A 21,117-nucleotide genomic window follows, 5' to 3' on the forward strand; every position below is an offset into this window, starting at 1 on the left:
CAATTTTGAAGGAGTGCGGAAAGCCCCCAAGTTTTCGAACCTGTTCAACTAATACTTCAGTCAACGTGCCCATGTCAATGGATTCATGTAGGACAAGCCATAAGGCCTGTAAAGCTTAGAACAATTAGATGTGGGTCCAAAATAAAACAAGGTAGAAAAGATGTTCCATCTATTTCCCATTTAAAGAGAAACGACATATAATGGAAGACATTTTTTTGTAGTTAGAACAAGAAGTTTGATCAAATTCATGTAGAAAAATCACCAGCACAAAGAGGCTAGATTGATTTTTGAAATCGTGGTTTCCATATGAACTAAATTCATCCTTCGAACTTGCCTTCTGATTCTTTGATTTTTATAAGGTCCAATTTACTTGTCTTGGCTGCCACATGTCTGGCAGTACCTCGCATGCTATTCCCACAGATTTTCATGTGGTTCATGTGCATTTCATTGCACCACTTCAAAGAGCTGTAGTGAAAACCATCCCCAGGATGCTGGGTCCTTTTCCACATGGAGAACTCACCCCGCTGTTATGTCCCACTGCTTTGGGATAGATGTCCCGATCTTTTCCCAAATCCAGATGGGGGAGCCTTTGGCCTGCTTTCCCCCTGTCTGCCCCCAGACTAATTAATTTACCCTCTAACTATAACAGCCTTTCTCAGCCAGGATTTCTTGATGGCCCTAGTAGGGTTTCCCAAATGGGTGGGAGTTAATTCATTTTTTGTGTATATATTTTAATGTGTTAAACATTTAATGGGTGGTATGACCATATATGGTCATGTCGACCTGCTCACCCCCTCAAAATGGCCAATGATGGGCCTGGAGGGGGTGGGAAGGGGAGGGGCCACAGGTGGGTGTGTCCTCAGCTTTGCTTCCCAACCATATTCCACACCATTGTGCCACTTCTGAGGTTTCTTGAAGCTTGAAGAACGTTTCAGGGGCTTCTCAATGGTAAAAAAAATTTGAGAAAGGCTGATCTATAAGTGGTAATTCCCATTTCATTTTGTCTGACAAAGCGTGCCAACACCACAAAAGCTCACCCCTTGAATAAACTTTTTTTGGTCTTAAGGGTGCCGTTGAGACGATCTTTGTCTTCCTTGAAACGTTTTTTTTAAATGCTTGTGAGACTAAAGGTCGCCATGCCAAAATTCCATTTGCTGACAGACTTTGTACGTGCTCTTCAAAGAAACCCGAGTCGGTGGGACATGTCCTGCTCTTTTGTGAGCAGCACGACCCTCTCAGAGATCGGTTCATAAATCCTCTCATAAGTGAGAACAAGATTCACGATCCCCCGACTATAATACACTTTCTCTTACCAGATCATAACCCGTTAAGTGACTGAAGCGTTTGCAAAATTCCCCCATATGATTTTCTTCAAATGAACTGGGATTTGAAATATCTTGCCTTTTAACATAAATTCTTTTGTTATGCCAATAAAGCTGCTTTGGCTTTGGTGCCGTTGAGCTGAAACTTTACTTTCCACGTGGAGATGCAGTGTTCCTCTCCCCACCCCTTTGGCTAGGGGCAACAGAGAGGGCCCTGGCTTCATGCCCTGCTTTTGGGCTTCCTGAGGTGTCTGGTTGGCTGCTCTGGAAAACAAAAGTGCCGGCCGAGATGAATGCATAGCCCAATAAGATGCTTCTTACCTATTTGTGATAACAGCACACCTGGACACTTAAAGAGGTATGCACATGTTTGTATAGGATGTACATATGTGCTCCCTATAACATGTGAACAGGGCCCTGGTTTGTTGTCAGGATACCTTCTGTGGTGGAACTCACCAGATCTCTGTGTAGCGGAAATTCAGACAGACAACCGGGCAACAAGCGTAAAGATTTATTTCCCAAGCACATGGTAAGCACAGAACCAAGTCTGCAAAGAGAAACCACACCCTTCGCGGGGGCTTATACTTCAGTTATACTCTTAGGTTACACAGCACTGAGCATGCACAAAAGTGGAAGCATGAACTGAAACGTAAGACCTCTGAGAAAATTTGCACTGCAGACTCCCAAGCCCATGCCGTCCTCGTTGGATAATGCACTTTAGAAGTAGATTTTCCAGTTTTGCAGAGGGAAACCCAGCTAGAAAGCACATAAAAAGTGCATTCTCCGACATGTGCGGAATGGGCCCCACACATTCCAAGGGGCTGCTTGCCTAAACCGGCATCCTTGGTATCTGGTACAGTCTCCTGGAGTTATTTATCCAGATGATCGTAGCTGACTCTCCTAGATGAGCTTATCTCAGAACTTAGCAAAAGCTTGTTCTGATTTTGTTAGCGAGTTCTAAAGCAATTAGTCATTGTGCAGGGTATTCTAACCTGCATTTTTATACTTCCAATTTTCTGTTTTAGGGTTGCACAAGGTTAAATTACCTTTGGAGTCCAGTGTCTTCAGATATCTGAAGCAGCATGCATGCACACAAAAGTTTGTACCTTGAATAAAACCTTGATCTTAAAGGTGCCCCTGGACTCCAAGTTTGTTCTGCTGCTCCAGACCAACACAGCTCCCCACCTGGGTATTATATCTGAGCTTTAGTGATAGCCTCTGGGCAATTTGAATGAAAATTTTTTTTTCGGGCAGGGGGGGGAGGAAGGGATTGGTTACATTCTTCTATTTTCCACAGACACACACAAATGCAAAGCTAACAGCAAATATTATTCTGCAGAAAACTGCTTTTACAAGTAAGCTTTTGGAAATCCCTGGACTACAAACCAGAAGGCAGCAATGAATTTAGTAATCCACATGGAAAGGATATTCCTTGTGTCTGTCACACCTGCAAAAGAAAAATGCACTGGTTTTAAAAAGGGTTTTTTTTTTTAGTTGTTGAGATCGTTTGTGGCACAGATCTGGAAATAACCAACAACCCTTTGAAGTTACAAAAACATTTATGTTAATGACCAGTTTTACGTATGGGCCTTTGAGCCAGAGCTCAAGAAAAGAAAGAAAGAAAGAAAGAAAGAAAGAAAGAAAGAAAGAAAGAAAGAAAGAAAGAAAGAAAGAAAGAAAGAAAGAAAGAAAGAAAGAAAGAACTCTTTAAGATAAGTCCAATGCTAAATATTACCCTCCCCTAGCTCTCTAGTTTTAGCCATAAATCTATTCATAAGAACAATGGTCTTGCAATTGAAACAGAGGCAAGAATTCAGAATCATGCTGTCATGGATCTGGGCTACTTTGCTTTAATCAGGGATGGCCAAACTGTGGCTTTCCAAATGTCCATGGACTATAATTCCCATGAGCCCTTGCCAGCACCACACTAGCAGAGGCTTGTGGGAATTGTGGTCCATGGACATCTGGAGAACCATAATTTGGCCACCCCTGTTATAAATCATACGTTGCCTTCTCTCTCCTAGGCCCAAGCCTGATTGGTACAGTAGGCCGTAGGGCCCAGGTGTGGCCTCTCCTACTGGGAGACCTGGGCCCTTGCTGGGATTTCCCTTCTAGGCCTACATTTCCCAGATACCCTCCAAGACTCTCCGGGGCCTCAGGCAGAGGTCTTTCACATCACATGTGATTTGATCCCTTTAACTGGGAGTTGCTGAGGACTGAACCTTGGGACCACTGAATGCCAAGCGGATGCCACAGCACCGAGATGCACACAGCCCTTCCGTTCCTCATTACTTACGGGGGCATTGAGTAGACTCTCATGTGTTTGTTCAGAGATAACAGAGCTTTCATATCTTCATCAGACAGTTTGAAGTCAAACACCTGATCAAAACAAGCAAACAATAAAATATGTGAGCAGTTGAATAGATGTGACTACAGTGCAGGTTCAAGACAAAGGCAAATATTTTAAATCTCTTTAATTTCAGTGGAACAGGGGTGCATATCTTTAATAGAGATGGGCGTGAACTGGGAAAATGGGGCTTAGTTTGTGGTTCATGGTGAACCTGGTTTGCGAGCCACAAGCTTTTAGGTGCTAAAACAAACAGTCCAGTTTGTGAACGTGGAAGCGATTTCTGGCTGACTCTTCTACATAATTGGGACTATAAAAGTTAGTCATGCCCTATAACCCCTAAATTGTGTCCTTTTAATGGGGGCTTTAATGGGTTTTTATTGGACATCTGTAACCCACCATGAGCCAGCTCCAGGAGTGGCGGGGAATACATTTAATAATGATAATGATAATGATAATAATAAATTTCTCAGGTATGGAATTCTGTGGGCCATTCCGCACCAGGATCTATGTAGCAAATTGGTTTCGGAATGAAAAAATGCCATTTTAAATAGTGGAATTCGTCGTTATGCATACCTGCCTTTGTAGTGGAATCCACTTGCGTTTCTATCGTTTCCCACAGGTTTCCGGTCTCGGCAAAAATCGCTAGCCAGGAAGCGATATTGCCGAGCTTTGTCCCGCCCCTGGCCATCAATCAAACGAGCAGCCAATGGGTGGCCGTTATCATGCTCCCGAAAAGCCCCTTTCCCTTTAAGGAAGGTTAAAAAAAAAAACCACGTTGCAACGAATCTGCGTTGATTCGTTGCAACGGAGAGACCCATCTAACTAGCAGGTGGTGTTTGAGCTGCCGTTTCATCATTGCCACGCTCCCACCGAGTGAAAAAAAATATCCCCCCCCCTCACGGGCGCGATTTTCGGCCAAAAATAGAGTGAAAAATAAAGGGAAAATAAACCAGCAAATGGGGCTGTGTGGTGCTTGGTGCTTGGTGACTTAAAACAGCTCTGGGGAGGGAACGAAGCGCTTTTTGCGGATCAGTTTCAGGAGTGTTGCAGATTGTCAACGACGTTGTACATAACAGCAAATTAGTAGCAATTTCAATTTGCAACCATTGTGCAGTTTTGAACGAGTGCGGAATGGCTCTGTGAATTCCTGTCTTTTCTACAAACACCAGTAAGGATCCTTGAGTTTTAAATGAATTGTAATTTTAGTTTAGGTAGAACATGAAACAATATGGATGTTTATTTACTTTTAATCTCATAGATGTATGCTAATGTTTTCTGTACAATCATGATCCTTGCTTGCTTAGCCAAATCATGAAACATTAGATTGATATGAAATAATGTTTTCAGTTAGAACACTGAATGATTTTTGGGTGGGGATATAAAAAATTCATCCAGAAGCTGGAATAAATGAATACACTACTGATCTCCTTGGTCAGAAGGCTGGGACCTGTTAAAAGGATTGCCATTTGAGAGAACTATCATACAAGCAGTTGTGTGCTGCCTCAGGACGGTCAAAGGGATATTTCATTTCTGTGGGGCTGTCTTGAAGTAATACACCTTCACAAGTGGCCTTATTAGCTATCACAAAAAACAGAGCAAACGTTTAGAGGCCAGATTTATTTTCCAGCCTTCAGAACTTTGTATTTTAAATGTCCACTTTTAAATATTATTGCTACCACAAAACCTTTTTCACATTCCCGCATTATTTTAACACTACCATGACAAAATTACTGTAGCATATAAATAGGAAGTGATTTCATTATTGCACAAAAACGTTTTTTTTAAAGAACTTAATTGGATGTTGGAGCCAGTCAGGAATGGATCTCGTAAGTTAAAGTTTATACATAAAAAAGAACTTCCTGAACATTGTTCATGAAATCCTCGTGTGAGATGAAGCAAGCTCCTCCTCCACAGTGCCTGGAGAAAAGCATGTGCAGAGCAACAATATAGGATCCAAGTTGTAGTCTTTAAGATGTCACATGATTCTTTTTCGCTTGATCCCCAAATCATTGTTTGATTTAACATTTGGGGAGAGGGGTGTGGATTTACAGGTATGTAGAAACCATCTTCCTCCTTGTACTGCCTACTTTAAATTCTCCTATGAATTTCCCCAAGTCAAATATTGCTGCTTACCTGCAGATTCTCCTTGAGGCGGTGTGGTTTGTCTGTTTTCGGAATCACAGGCACATTTCTCTCAATGTGGAACCGAAGCAGAACCTGGACAGTCACAGATTAGAAATGAGTCTATCTCAAAACATGCATACTGCACACTGGTTAAGTTATTCCCTGCAGATAAATAATTAACATGGGAGACTTGTTTAAAGGTTAAAGGAAGAGGAGGAAGGAGATAAGAGGAGATAAGTTCTCTTGACACAAGGGGGAAAGGGTACATTTTGTAGGGTCTGTTTGGCTTATGGTTTTTGAAGGAAGGAGCTCTCACATCCTAATGGCCACCATTGCCACGTGAAGATAAGAAAGGGCCAGTAGAATGGGGAAAGATTCCAAGTTAAGGAGAAACTCTTAGAATGACCAGCAAGAAAACATATAGAACTGAAGGACAGACGAATTGCATGTTTGCACCTTTTCTTTGCATTCCATGCTTGATCCATTGATCCATTAAATTTCCACTGAATTTCTATATCTCCCTCCCGATATGGCTCAGAAACACCGAACAGGGAACATCGGAATGACATGAACTTATATACAGTTTTGCTAGCCTACCAAAGAACCTGATTGGTTCTTAATGGGCACAGTTCATTGGTCCATGAGCTCATACAAGTAGTGTCTCCGATTGATTGAATTACAAGCTTTCATTTGCATAGTGGCTGACATTAGCATGATGCACTTCACATCCATAACACAGTGCTGCACTTCTGTATTTCTTTGTCCCTTACACAGGAGAATCTAAGCAAAGACACCTTTCAGCTACCTGAGCAGATGTTTTGTTGTACTTGTCTGCAATCTTCTTCACGGTAGGGTCCTCAAGCAGAGAAGTATAGTTTGTTTTCCCAAGGGTGCTCCTATAAGCGGGGGTGAGGGGTGGGGAGAAACACACCTGAATATCAAAGTGGCCCCTCTCACACTGGAGCATGTACAGCGTTGCTCCCCACCCTGGTTGGTCTGCTCAGGGGACAGAGGGTGTTTTTGGCTGCCATTCTTGGAGGGTTAGTTGGGGCTTTATTAATTTATAAATGCTTTTATTGTAAGCCGCCATGAGTCCTTGGAGAAGTGGTGGGGTAAAAATCAAACAATGAATGAATGGATGGATGGATGGATGGATGGATGGATGGATGGATGGATGGACGAATGAATGAATGAATGAAATATCCCTGTTTGGGCATCAGTTGTTTTGGGGCACACAGAAAAGGGCCTTTTCTGATGGTTTGTCAGATACAGGATTGTGGCTGAAGCTGTGGGTTTGAGAAGCTACACCATTTCTGGAGGTTATCTCCAGCTTTGTTAGTACCTTGACAGGAGACTACCCAGGAATGCCAGGGTTGCTATGCAGAGGTAGACAATGGCAAGCCACCTCCACTGTTCTCTTGCCTCAAAAACCCTACCGGGTCACTGTAAGTCAGCTGTGACTTCAGGTTCCACCACCAGAACTTGTCAGTCAGTTGAACTTAGGTTGGCCATGACTGATCTGTTCCACTGATGTCCACAGGACTTGGAGTTGGATCCTGTTAATCTGCTAGCTCAGAACTGGTAGAGCAGTCCGCTGCCTCTGGAGCAAAGCTCTTCATTTTAGAGGTCAGAATATGGATTCTTAGGACCCTGTTCAACACAAATATTATATCTGTCTATTACTGGAGTATATTCAGCTATTCTATATACAAGCGGCCACAACCACTATGGATAATGAAAAGCAAATATATAAATGCAGTGACATACACATGAACACTCCTGAATCTGCCTTCTACTGGATTTGGCCTATCAAAATCAGTATTGTTTGCTCAGGCTGTTCTCAGGCTTCCACATCATGCACTACCTTTTTAAACCACGGATTCCAGGGATTGAACCTGGGATCTTTTGCATGCAAAAATATGCTATTCCAGTGAGCCACGACCCCTCCTGCAACGATACACTAAAAAACCCCAGCCCTTTGGGGCTCATCTTTCTCTGGGCAGGGCCCACCAGCAAGGAGTAGTGAAGGTGAAAAATTCACTTACACTGGGTTACCAGGTGAACCAAAGGGGCTGTGAGCACAAACGGTGATTCCTTTGGAAAGGCAGAACTTAATCAGAGTTTCCTGGGTAAGGTACGGGTGACATTCAATCTACAAACATTAAAAAAATGTTTTATAGAATCATAGAGTTGGAAGGTACCTCCTGAGTCATCTAGTCCAACCCCCTGCAGAATGCAGGAAACTCACCACTACCTGCTCACCCACAGTCACCCCAATTCCATGCCCAGATGATGCCCCCCCCCCAAAAAGCCAGAATCCCTGGCCAGTCTTGTCCTGGAGGGAATTTGCCCCCTGACCCTAAAGTGGCGACTGGCATTTCCCTGGGCATATGAGACAGGGCCACAAGAGCCAACCCACTCACAATCTGCCTAAATTCACAGCATCAACCTTGAACTTCTACATTTTCATCTTGTTTCTACCCAAGGACCTCAATTTTGCTTCTTTTGACAAACCAAATCTACTCCCTGCGAAAACATATACATTTTCCACTGCCAATAAATTAGCCCTGTACTTTAATTGGGCGGTACCTGTATGGCTGCCATGCACATTATGGGTTAACAATTATACTACATGCTTCGTTCAGACAAACTGACCTACGTAAGGGACACCAGCTACAGGAGACTTGAACCTGCCCTTGATGTGATAGAATATACCAAGAAGCCAAGCAGGGGAACATGATGGGACAGATCTGGCCTCTGGGATTCCAGGTCTACCAGCCTTTGGCATTCAAGAGAATACCTGGGAACTGAGACATCAGGGGACCATCATACCAGATGCAGTATCTCCAGATTTAACAATAGTTCATTTATAAGAGGCTGGCCTCAAGGGTATGGTGAAGGATGGCATATCTACACTACAGATTGAAAATGGTTTAACTGATACATCTTCTCACCAGGGGAACCCTGAAAGCTCTGGTCTGGATCCTCAGTTGCCATTTTGTTGATACAACATTTCCTATAATGGAGCAGTTTTTCTGGATGCCGAGGAGGATAGGAACCCCCCCCCCTTTTCTTTTCTGGCACAGACTCCCATTTTTACTCCTCACACTGTTTCTAAGTCCACTGGTTGGCAGGTTGAATGAGGGGGTGGGGAAATTAGCATTTTCATCATGTCAGTTCTGGGTACAACCTGGACATAACCAATGGGTAACGCTAGGAATTACTGGAAACTCTATGGTAAAGCTCTTTTTACCACAGAGGTTCCAATGATTCCTAGAGCTACCTGTTGTCACTTCTGGGTTGTATCCGGAAGTGATGTATGGGTACATAGACCCAGAGCATTCTAAAGTTTATTTTTCTCCTGCTTGGAGCAACCGCGGGCAGCACAGATCGGTGGGAGGCCTGCTAACCCTGAGCGACCTGCAGAAGCACAATTTGGGGGAGCATTTACTATTGCTTTGAGAGGGAGGAGATGAACAACTCCACTTGCACTGCGTAGGATCTAAGCCTGTGAGACAGGGGTAGTCAACCTGTGGTCCTCCAGATGTCCATGGACTACAATTCTCATGAGCCCCTGCCAGCAAACACTGGCAGGGGCTTCTGGGAATTGTAGTCCATGGACATCTGGAGGACCACAGGTTGACTACCCCTGCTGTGAGAGATCCGAAGCAGAAATTCAGCATCATCAATCTACAGATGTTCCCAGGATACTTTGGAAGAGCCACAAGGATTTAACGTATTACAAATGTATGTATGTTTATAGGGTAGATATGCCTTCGTTTTTTGTTCTCTTGGATGTCTCATTTGAAAGATGTCTCATCTAATTTGTAATCCCTCCATACCCCTCCCTTCTAATTCCCACCGACTCCAAATGAGATCTTGTTGGAGAGTCAATGTTTCCTGGAGAAGTTGTGGAGCCAACAAAGTTCATTCCTCACCTGGTTATTTGCAGGGATGTACCTTAAGCCAGGTTTGCTCAAGATTCTTTCTATCTGCTCACAGTTAAAGTTCGAGATCCCAACTGCTTTGGAGAGGCCTTCATCCACAAGGTCTTCCATCCCCTAAAATTGCGAAGGAGACACAGTTCATCAAGGGGCCCTGCTTGAAGACCTGTCACACCCTTTTTATTCTAACACAAGAACTCAGGTGGATGGTTGTTTTGTTTGTCAGCTTCTATGTGTGTTTGGGAGGAAGCGATGAAACTAAACTGGATGGACATCTCAGTTAACTTGACTGCCGGTTCACAGGTAGGTAGGTAGGTAGGTAGGTACGATGCAGGTCATAAAATCAAAGAGTTGGAAGGCACCTCCAGGGTCATCTAGTCCAGGGGTAGTCAACCTGTGGTCCTCCAGATGTTCATGGACTACAATTCCCATGAACCCCTGCCAGCAAACACTGGCAGGGGCTCTTGGGAATTGTATTCCATGAACATCTGGAGGACCACAGGTTGACTATCCCCTGATCTTGTCCAAACCCCTGCACTCTGCAGGAACTCACAACTACCTGCCCGTCCACAGTGAACCCAATTCCGTGCCCAAGTGATCCCCCCACCCACACCAAAAATCTCCAGGTCTGTGGCTGATTGGATGGGAAATCACAGGACCCAGCCAGGCAGCTGTTGAGATTACAGCATTCGCACGTGACTCTGTCATGCGGCCTAGGGAAGCATCATGCGGATTGCTCTGGGCAGGATTCACTGAAGGATACAGGGGAAGGAACACTCAAGCCCCTTTGGATCAGGGAAGGGTTCAAATTGAAGAGGAGGGAGATTCCAGCAAGGGAACAGAGTCCCCTTTTCTGAAGCCGCCTGCAGCCCGGCCGTGAGAAACGGAGGCAAGAAAGTTTCCGAGGAGAATAGAACGACAGGGCGCCCGAAGGGAGACCCTCAAAAGCATCCTTCTCTGACTTCCTCCCTGACGCAGGACATTCACCATAAAAGCTTCCTTAACATGCCTTGATGTGCCCCAGTGTGGGGCGAAATCTAAGAACCTTAGGCCACACAGAGAAGCATTCAAGCGAAACCCTCAGCAGGGCCAATTCAAATGCAGACAGGCGGAATGGAGAAAAGGACACTTTTTTCATGGCCTCTGACAATCCGTTGCCACCCAGCATTGCCATTGATCCTGTTTATATTTGCCCAAGAAGTGTGATGAATACACCCTTCCTAAGCATCAAGATAAAACCCACCCACACAGAAATGTCTTACTTCTGGCCCTCTACAGGTTGTTTTTAACGGACTGTTCATTATCAAACAGAGACTTTGTTGTAGCATGTGTGCTCTCTTTGGAGCATGAAAGAGAACACCAGTAAAGCATATCATCTACCTGCCACACCTGCTAGGATTTATGGAACCTGATCCGGTCTCCGTTTTCCTAGGAGTTCAATCGGAGTTCTAACCATCCTAACCATCCTAAGGGAAGGGAAGGTGATAGTAAGCCGCTTTGAGACTCCTTTTGGTTGTGAAAAGCGGAGTACAAAAAAACAACTCTTCTTCTTCTTGTTCTTTGTTTCCATAACTAGGTCAGACTATTTCACATATCTGGAACACCCTCCCTTTCCTCTTGGCACTAATCCAGAGCATTCAGTGGATTCACGGTCAAACCTGTCAATTATATGCTGCGAGTATTAACTTCCCTACCTCCCAGGTGTCTCGAATGTCGGTGTTACTGGGAATCACCTTGCCGTGTTCATCGAGAGGATACAAGTCATCCCCAGCCTATCGGTAAAAGGAGAAAAAGAGAAACCAATGACTATAAGGATGCTACAAAACACATGGACACACGTGTCAAGCTGTCTGATACTGAATCAAACCACCAGTCCATCAAGACAATATTGTATACTTACTGCCTGGTCTCAGGCAGAGGTCTTTCACACCTACAGCCTGATCCTTTTAATTGGAGAAGCCAGGGATTGAACCTGGAACCTTCTGAATACCAAGCAGGTGCTCTACCTCTGAGCCCCAGCCCTTCCTCAAAACCCTTACAAGTATTTCACTGAATGGAACTTATGGAGCCAACATAGGGAATCTGTCTGTCTGTCTGTCCGTCCGTCCGTCCGTCCACCCATCCATTTATTTCGATTTTAATTTTAGCCTTCCACTGTCAGTAGTTGTCCAATGTCTCATGGACAGATTCTTGCCAACCCCGACATCTTTAGGAGAAGAGATTTTTCCTCTTCATGGACGTATTCTTATACATTTTATCTTGTGCGATTCTCTTATTTTTCATCTGGCTAATTCTGATCGATGGTGTTTGCTGGGCTTATTAATGGCTGCTGTCCGAAGTGCCTTTTAATCAATATGCCAGATGGATCGACTGTTTAATAGGAAACACCAGAGATGGAGCCCAGAGACTCCATTGTGCAAAGCATGTTCTCTACAACCAAGCTGCAGCTCTCAGGGGCTGAAGGAATTGTGTAAATGAGAGCAAAGGACAAGAGTGTGGAATCGTAAACTTGGATACCTGAAGAACTTCCCGGCCAAAAAATTGAGTTTAGAATGGGGATCTTTGGGTATTATGGCTGATCTCCAGTCCACAGGGAGCTCTGCAGCATGAGAATCTGTTGAGGCCCCTCCCCTCCCCTCCCCAAACCCCACCTTCCCCAGGCTCCACCCCTAAATCTTCAGATAGCTCCTAAACCAGAGCTGGCAACCCTAGATTCAGGGAATTAAAAGTTGTTAACCTGAGCCTCTTGTGGCGCAGAGTGGTAAGGCAGCCGTCTGAAAGCTCTGCCCATGAGGCTGGGAGTTCAATCCCAGCAGCCGGCTCAAGGTTGACTCAGCCTTCCATCCTTCCGAGGTCGGTAAAATGAGTACCCAGCTTGCTGGGGGGGGGGGTAAATGGTAATGACTGGGGAAGGCACTGGCAAACCACCCCGTATTGAGTCTGCCAGGAAAACGCTGGAGGGCGTCACCCCAAGGATCAGACATGACTCGGTGCTTGCACAGGGGATACCTTTACCTTTACCTTTAACCTGGGTTGGATTGTTCTCCGGATTTAACACTCAGCCACCCTGCAAGTGGTTTTACACAGGAGTCCTTCACCTTAAGAGAGGTCTACACGGAATCACTCCCGGCCACAGTACCTTGAAACCCATGGGGAAGTGCATGATGTAGAGGTCCAGGTAATCCAGCTTCAAAGCAGCAAGGGACTTCTGGCACGCTGCCTTCACCTGGGATTTTTCATGGAAGGTGCACCACAGCTGGGAGGGAGGGAAGAAAGAGAAGGATTAGCTTGGCGGATCTGATCAAAAAGCAGTAATCACTGCGACCTCCAAGGCTCTGCTTTCCAGTAAGTCTAAATGCCTTCACAAAAACACTTTGTTTGCACTCTTCCTCCCTCCCCAAACCCCCCCAGTGAGGCCCAGTGCTCCCTGCAAGGCCAACCAAATTCAACTGCAGGGACTGAGAGACTAAGTATTTAAAAGCCCAAGTATTTGAAAGGCTGCCATATAGATGATGGAGCAGAGTTGTTCTCTCTGGCCCCAGAGGGACGGACCAGAACCAATGGGATGAAATTAATTCAAAAGAAATTCTGTCTAAACATCAGGAACATAGTGCCTGTTCATCTCAGTGGAACAGGCTTCCTCGGGAGGTGGTGGGTTCTCCATCTTTGGACGTTTTTAAGCAGAGGCTGGAGAGCCATCTGACAGAGAGGCTGATTTTGTGAAGGTTCAAGGGGGTGGCAGGTTACAGGGAATGAGCGATAGGGCTGTGAGTGTCCTGCATAGTGCAGGGGGCTGGACTAGATGACCCAGGAGGTCCCTTCCAACTCTGTTATTCTATGATTCTATGACTAAGCCTTTACTGTTTGATTGACTGTTGTGTTTCTAGCCCGCCACTCTCTGGAGACTCGAGCCGATGCATGCTCCTTCAATGACACTGAAACAGATTTCCTTAAATGTTACAAATGGGGTGAGTTACTTGCCAGGACAATTTTGGGGAAGGGGTGATTAGAGTGGACAGGTGGAGTCGCAGGAGCGTTGGAGTACATGGTTTCTTTCCCTTTGCAAGTCAGCTCTCCCTGGGCCTACCGAAGGTTTACCTTACTGACGATGAACAGGTCTTCCCGTTTGACAGCACCTTCTTGGATCTTCTGCTGAATGGCATCGCCGATTTCATTTTCGTTCTTGTACAGGTGGGCACAATCAATGTGGCGATAGCCAAGATCGATGGCAAGGCTGACGGCTTCTTCCACTTTTCCGGGAGGGGCCTAGGGACATTTGGACTGTTCTGAGTTCCGATCACCCACTTATACCCAGACCAGCAGATGCTGGGTGAGTTTATTTTGAGAACCCAATACAGTACCTTCCAATCCACCCTTCCACCATTCTTTGACTGCTCACAGGTGAACAAGAGGGTAGGTATAGCAGTAATAGAATACAGCAATATCCTTGCCCCCTTGACGTTTATAATGTGCTATTTAAAACCACACGAATTGAAGCCCAAATAAACGACATTCCACAGGTTAGGAAAGGCCCTGTCAAAGTCTAAAAGAATGCCCGTGTGGTTCACAACACAAGTAAAAGAAGCTATAAAAACTAAAGAGTCTTCTTCCATAAAGTGGAAGTTATGTCCTCAATTTATTGAACAGGCGGGACCACGGGCTCCGGCAAAAGAAATGCAAATCAGTAAACAGGCATGCAAGACAAATTTGAGGAGAGGGTTGCTAAAAGCTTCAAAGCAAACAATGAATGTTTTTGAAGGCACATGGAGAGCAGGAAACCAGCCAGAGAAGCAGTGGGGCCTTTAGATGAGAAAGGAATAAAGAGATTGCTAAAGGAAGATGGGGAGATGGCAGAGGAGCTCAATGATTTTCGCTTTTGTGTTCACATACTATCTGTGGGACGTGTACCCATGCCACAGCTCCTAGATGAAGAACTAGACTTAACAAGGAAATTAAAAAAGAAAAAAGTTTCTTCATCCTGATGATTTACAGAGGTGTTCACGAACTCAAGATGCGAGATTGTTGACCTACTAACTTTAGGATGCTTTAGGATGCTTTATTATTGGATGCTTTAGGATGCTTTGGGCTGATCCTGCATTGAGCAGGGGGTTGGACTAGATGGCCTGTGTGGCCCCTTCCAACTCTATGACTCTATGATTCTAACCTACACATATAACTTATCATTAAATTCAACCGTTGTACCAGACAGGAGCAAATGTGACACCATTTCTCCCTCCAGGCAGAGCCCTGCCCACCCCTGGAAGCTTTGGAAGGCTCAAGACAGGGCTGTCAGAATCAGCTGTAAAATTGGGGTGGGGGAATCCAGCTGCCAAAGAAGAGAGCGTTTAAAGGGACCCCCCTGCATCACAGCTGATCATGACAGCCCTGTGGTTGTCATGACTGCCTGTTAGGCAGCCCATAGTCCCTTTCAATACCCCCCTCCCTACCTTGTGGCAGGCTGTGGGGGGAGTTTGAAAGGGAGAACAGGGGACAGAGAGCCCATTGTATTCTTTTTCTACAATGGGCTTTACTGCTAGTAAATAAATAAGTAAATTATTTCTAAACCCGTTCCAGATTTGGCTTTAGGTGAAATTTCCATGGCACTGCACCTGCAAGGCGCTGTACATATATACACCCCTCTGAACAAGTCCTTAGGCATTTAATTCCCCTCCCCATGACTGAGATCTCTTGCACAACCACCAGCACCACCACCACGAAAGAGCTTTCTCAGCAGCTTTGTCCCAATGTGTAAGACGACGGATTGCATTTCCCTTCCTGCCAGAGGCGTGGAAACGGATTTTCTCGAGCGGTTCTTGGTTTTGAACCTGAGTGACCACTGAGTTAGCATTGCCGTTTGATTCTGCTGAGACTGTGCAGTCCCCGGCAACTGCGATGTCCTGCCAAACCTCCACAAAGAGTGAATTGTTCACCCAAATGTGAATGCTATGCGGTTCAATCAGCAACACATCTAGGTTTTGCATTTCGGCAAATAGCAACATGACTTAGATTTCAGAGCAAACAGTATTAACTCTCCTCTGACTCAGTTTTTGTGTGTGCACGCCCTTAAGCCTTGCAAGGGGGGAGAAGGGGGTAGCAAAAATCTTGAATGCCCCCACTTCCCTCCAAAGGCTCTGAGTGCAGATGTCCCCCTCCCCCCCCAAAAAAACAATTTAGATGAAACAGTTTTCTCTTTCCTTCCATTTCTCAGGTGCCTTCACTTGTTGCCTCTTAGATAGGCCTTACTGATGGGTTTATGGTTTTTTAAAGGATTGTTTTGTCAATATAGCTAACCCTCAACATGGCCAGATCTGTGGCTACTTAAATCCAGAGACTGGAGGCATGAACAGACGAAAAAGATACTTCTACAAGCTTGAGAAAAACTAATTGCTAACCCTCTGACCAGATTCAAGTGGGTAGCCCTGTTGGTCTGAAGCAGCACAATAAAACAAAATCAGAGTCCAGTGGCACCTTTAAGACCCACAAAGATTTATTCAGGGCGTGAGCTTTCGAGCGCAAGCACTCTTCCTCAGACTGTCTGTTTGAGGAAGAGTGCTTGCGCTCGAAAGCTCACGCCTTGAATAAATCTTTGTTGGGCTTAAAGGTGCCACTGGATTCTGATTTTGTTTTATTCCTCTGACCAGAGTCAGCCAAAGAAGAATATGATCCAAATGGATCCTCGAAGAAAGTAATGCAGCAATGGAATGGGCTGGCTGAGGAGAGCTCCCCCTCACTGACGGCCTGCAAGCAGTGACTGGACAGATGCTTCTCATGGATGCTTCGGGCTGATCCTGCATTGAGCAGGGCGTTGGACTTGATAACCTGGATGGGCCCTTCCAACTTTATGATTTTATGATTCTAAAATCAGGGATTCCGGCTCCTAACTGCAACCCTTTGGGTCTGGAAACAGCAGAAGAGTGATAAGCATTTGACATGAAACTAACCCCAGTTGGCCCCCTCCTGCAACGGGCCCTCCCCTGGGATAAATGAGAAACATCTACAGGCAATGGCTTCAGATACTGGTGCAGAAGCAGAATTGAGTGAGGGGTTTTAATCTGTTTTAATGGGTTTTAATTAATGACTCTTTAATTGTTCTCCCAATGTTATTTTAACCACTATGCTCTTTAATGACTATGTTGTTAAGCTCCCTGAGCCAGCTTGCCTGGAGGGGCGGTCATATATAATATACATCCAACTAATAAATAAATTAAGAGCCTCTTGTGGCGCAGAGTGGTAAGGCAGCCGACATGCTGTCTGAAGCTCTGCTCATGAGGCTGGGAGTTCAATCCCTTGTTACACAAAAAATGGACGATTCCAAATTAGTGACAAAGAGAAAAAGAATCTATCCAGTGGCTTAAGTCTCTTATATTATTTATTCACTTCGACTCTGCCAGAACGGCCTCTAGATTGTTTTCCGTTTTCAGTCTTTCATCAGTGGCAGTGAGTCCTACATAGACAAATGTCCTTATTAGTATAACAAATAGTAATAATAATCAGAAATGTACAAAAATATATCCATACCCCCACAAAAATGAGTTAAATATATTCACAAAGAGTGCTATGTATAACATGAAAGTAACTGTTGAAACAGGTCGTATAGTGTTCAATCCCAGCAGCCGGCTCAAGGTTGACTCAGCCTTCCATCCTTTCCGAGGTCGATAAAATGAGGACCCAGCTTGCTGCTGGGGGGTAAACGGTCATGACTGGGGAAGGCACTGGCAAACTACCCCGTATTGAGTCTGCCATGAAAACGCTGGAGGGCGTCACCCCAAGGGTCAGACATGATCCGGTGCTTGCACAGGGGATACCTTTACCTTTAATAAATAAATACATCTTATTCGGGTGAACTGATCTCTGTGGTCGGAAGGTCAACTGGGATAGCAGGAGATCTCCCGGTGCCTCCTGGAGGCTGGAAGGCATGGGAGGCTGAGCCAGCCACGAAATGACTCCCACGGTCGGACACCCTGCAGATCTCTGCCCTGAGGCAGCAGCTGCCACCAAAGCAACTATCCCCCATAATAAAAATCTGCACAGCCAATCAACTCCCCATCAGAGCGCCAGGGAAAATGCCCGCGGGCACCGCGTTGGCGACCCTTGCTCTAAACCAGAGGTAGTCAAACTGCGGCTCTCCAGATGTCCATGGACTACAATTCCCATGAGCCCCTGGCAGGGGCTCATGGGAATTGTAGTCCATGGACACCTGGAGGGCCGCAGTTTGACTACCCCTGCTCTAAACCTTTCAGACTTTTAAGAACGCAAACCAACCATCTTTTTGGAGGTCGGGGCTGACTGGAAGGTGAAATTTTTCCTTCGCTGCAAAGATGCCCCAGAAATCTCTCCCCCTCCCAAATCCCTTTGCAGGAACCTCTGCGCTTAAAGGGTTATTCCTCCCTCCCCCCCCCCCCGGCTTCCCTGCCTGGCTGCCCAGCGCCGCCCTTTGCGAGCCCAGCTCGTCTCCCCCCAGCGACGGCTCGGCCAGGCGAAGCAACGAGGCAGACGGACGCGGAGCAGCTGCGCCAGGGGGCGATGCGGACGATTTCTCCCCGCTCACCCCTCCTTCGACCCAGATGCAACGGGGAGTGGGATCAAGCCGCGACACCCGCCGCCCTGCAAGACCCACGGAACAAAGCGGGACTACTGTGGCCCCATTAAAGCCAAGCAAGTTTTATTCCGGGCTTCCTCCTCCTCCGATGTCCCTCTCGCTCCAGAGAAACGAGGAAAAAGCTTGGGATTTATACCCCGCTTTGCACTATGCAAAGGAATCTCAAAGCGGCTTACGAGGCTGAAGGAGCTCTAGGAGTGGACTGGCGGCACCCATAGACCATTCCCATGAGGCACAGAGAGGGAGGTATCTGGACTGGGGGGCAAGGGATGGGTTTTTTGCCACAGAGATATATATATATTTTAACGGGGAATTAATGATATTTTATGTATTTGATGTTGGGTTTTACTACTATGTAACCCACCACCAGATGGCTTTGCTGCTAGCGGCAGGCAATAAATATAACAATAACAACAATAATAGAAGGGCTCCAGGAGAACAGCGCTAACGGGGCTGTGACTAGCCAGAGGGCACCCGGCTTGCATCTGTTAAACATCTTCATTATGCTGTGTGCAAATTCCTGCTCACCCTCTACCTAGATACCTTATCTGGTAACTTCTGTTTCATTGTACCCGAGGGATAAGCTTATACCTCCAGTGAAACTGTGTTGGTCTTAAAGGTGCCACTGGACTCTGACCAAAACGCTACCTGCCTCTCTCTCTCTCTGTCTCTTTCTCTCAGCTTCCACAGATCAGCTGAGCACCCCAGGCACAAAGGCAGGCAGCATGGCTTGGGAGAAAGTCTTGATGAGTGCAGGAATTGGAAAAATGCATATTACCCCACAACCTTTGTTCTTTTGGTCCTTTTTGATTGGGCTGGGTGTCGGGCAAGCATGTGCACCCCTAGATACATTTGCATGCAAACACCTGTATCCCCCCCCCAAAAAAAGGGATTATGTTTAGGAAAAGGGGGACTGTGCCTGCATGGCTACCAGACATCCTGATCCTACACTTTGGATTCTCATTTATCAGCTGTCTTACCTGCCAGGTCCCCAGCCCCAAGATGGGCATCCGTCCCTTGGTGTTCATTTCCACGTAGGCCTCCATGGCGATTGCTCTTGACTGCCTTGCAGCTGGGTCAGGAGGGTTCCCTTAAGAGGGGCTGAACGCCTCCCCTTGAGGCAGGAGACCCTCCCTCTCTTCCGGCCCCTCCCTTGTGCGTGAAAAGAGCTCGAGCCCAGCTGGAATGCAAACTGTTGAGCCTCGCCAGAAACATCCTTGGAACGCGTAATCTTTGGGAAGGGAGCCTGCCCTTCGGGGCGGTCCAAAATCAGCACTGGAGAACCCAAAAGGTTGGGGAGAAAACCAGATGTAGAAAAATATAAGCAATTTATTAGCGCTCCAGAAAGTTTTTAAAATGTAAAAGAATAAGAAATATTTGCTGGTGGAGGAGTTTGCCAGTAGGAATACCTTGCAGGATCGGAACCAGCCACAAGAGATCAAAGATGTTTTTTACTCCCCTGTTGAAAATGGTGAAAATTCGTTATATACGTCTGTGTGTATCTGTAGATTGGCTGCTGAAGATCAGTATGATTGAAACGTGTTAGGGCTGAATGTTCTGGCATTATGGGTGTTCACACCGAGATATTTTATGTGTGCCAAATAGATATTATTTTGTGGTTTTTAAACATTGTTTGTATCTAATAGTTTATATCTTTCTACATTTGGTATTATCCCTAACCTTTCTGTTTTTTGCCTGTTTTCCAGGTTGGGTTCTTGTTTCCCTTGTTATTTGTTGTCAAAGCCAGCAGTGTCCTGAACACCCCCCCCCCCCCATTTGAGAGACTATGGTGAATACAGATGCAGGAAATTGAATTGACCTTAAATGATTTGAATAAAAGTACCTTTTGGCCCACTGTACTTTCCGAACTGTCTCCTTCTTAGCCTGTTAAGTTCAGTAGAAGCCTGTTAAGTTCACAGCTGCTGCATGGTGACCCAGCCTTCTTAGCCTGTTAAGTTCACAGCTGCTGCATGGTGACCCAGTAGAGTCTGCGAGGTGAGAGATGTTCATAGGGGGGTCTGCCCATTGTCTGGATCTGCATCACTGACCCCTGGTATTCCCATCCAAATAGCATCATGGAATTATGGAGCTCGAAGGGGACTTCCTGGGTCATCTAGACCAGGGGTAGTCAACCTGTGGTCCTCCAGATGTCCATGGACTACAATTCCCATGAGCCCCTGACAGTGTTTGCTGGCAGGGGCTCATGGGAATTGTAGTCCATGGACATCTGGAGGACCACAGGTTGACTACCCCTGATCTAGACCCACCTCCTGCACAATGCAGGAAAGTCACAACTACCAGCCCACCTGCAGGAACCCCAATTCCATGCCCAGATGATGCCCCCTGCTCCAGAATCTCTGGCCAGTCTGGCCCAGAGGAAATTCACCTCCTGACCCCAAAGTGGCGATGGGCATTTTCCTGGGCATGCAAGAAAGGGCCACAGAGCCAACCCTTCCTGCCCACCCACTCACCCTCTGCCTAAATTCACAGAATCGGCATGTCTGTCCGATGGCTATCTAGCCTCTGCTTAAAACAGGGATTCCCAACCAGGGGTCCGCAAGAGCTTTAGACGGAGGGCCCGCAGCCTTTCCCCTCCTGCCTTAATGGTCTCCGCCACAATCTAGGGAACTGGCCCTTTCTATTGCTCCCACTACCCGCCTCCTGAGCGTGCGCGAGATCTCTCGTGGTTTGTGCCTGGGAGGGGGAGGAGCCTGCATGCCCCTCTTGCCTTAACCTGCCCGTCTCGCCCTCCATCCTCCTTGAGCCTGTCAGTTAACA

The 21,117-nt window shown here is 46.1% G+C and overlaps 1 protein-coding gene and 1 long non-coding RNA gene across 2 annotated transcripts; one reads left to right on the plus strand and one right to left on the minus strand.

Annotated features, from left to right (window-relative positions):
- Positions 1 to 1,818: 1,818 nt before the first annotated feature.
- Positions 1,819 to 19,505, minus strand: LOC143838792 (aldo-keto reductase family 1 member B1-like). The gene is made up of 10 exons (XM_077340705.1): positions 19,320 to 19,505; positions 13,839 to 14,006; positions 12,880 to 12,996; positions 11,435 to 11,512; positions 9,735 to 9,857; positions 7,842 to 7,948; positions 6,602 to 6,692; positions 5,806 to 5,889; positions 3,619 to 3,701; positions 1,819 to 2,769 (listed from the first exon to the last, which is right to left on the minus strand). Exons 1-10 carry the CDS (start codon positions 19,383 to 19,385, stop codon positions 2,727 to 2,729), a joined length of 960 nt encoding a protein of 319 aa, XP_077196820.1. The 5' UTR covers positions 19,386 to 19,505; the 3' UTR covers positions 1,819 to 2,726.
- Positions 19,409 to 20,198, plus strand: LOC143838796 (uncharacterized). The gene is made up of 2 exons (XR_013231460.1): positions 19,409 to 19,630; positions 20,046 to 20,198. It is a non-coding gene; the product is annotated as an uncharacterized LOC143838796 (long non-coding RNA).
- Positions 20,199 to 21,117: the final 919 nt, after the last annotated feature.

Source organism: Paroedura picta, chromosome 5 (assembly GCF_049243985.1).
Source record: "Paroedura picta isolate Pp20150507F chromosome 5, Ppicta_v3.0, whole genome shotgun sequence".
Classification (NCBI taxonomy): Eukaryota; Metazoa; Chordata; class Lepidosauria; order Squamata; family Gekkonidae; genus Paroedura; species Paroedura picta.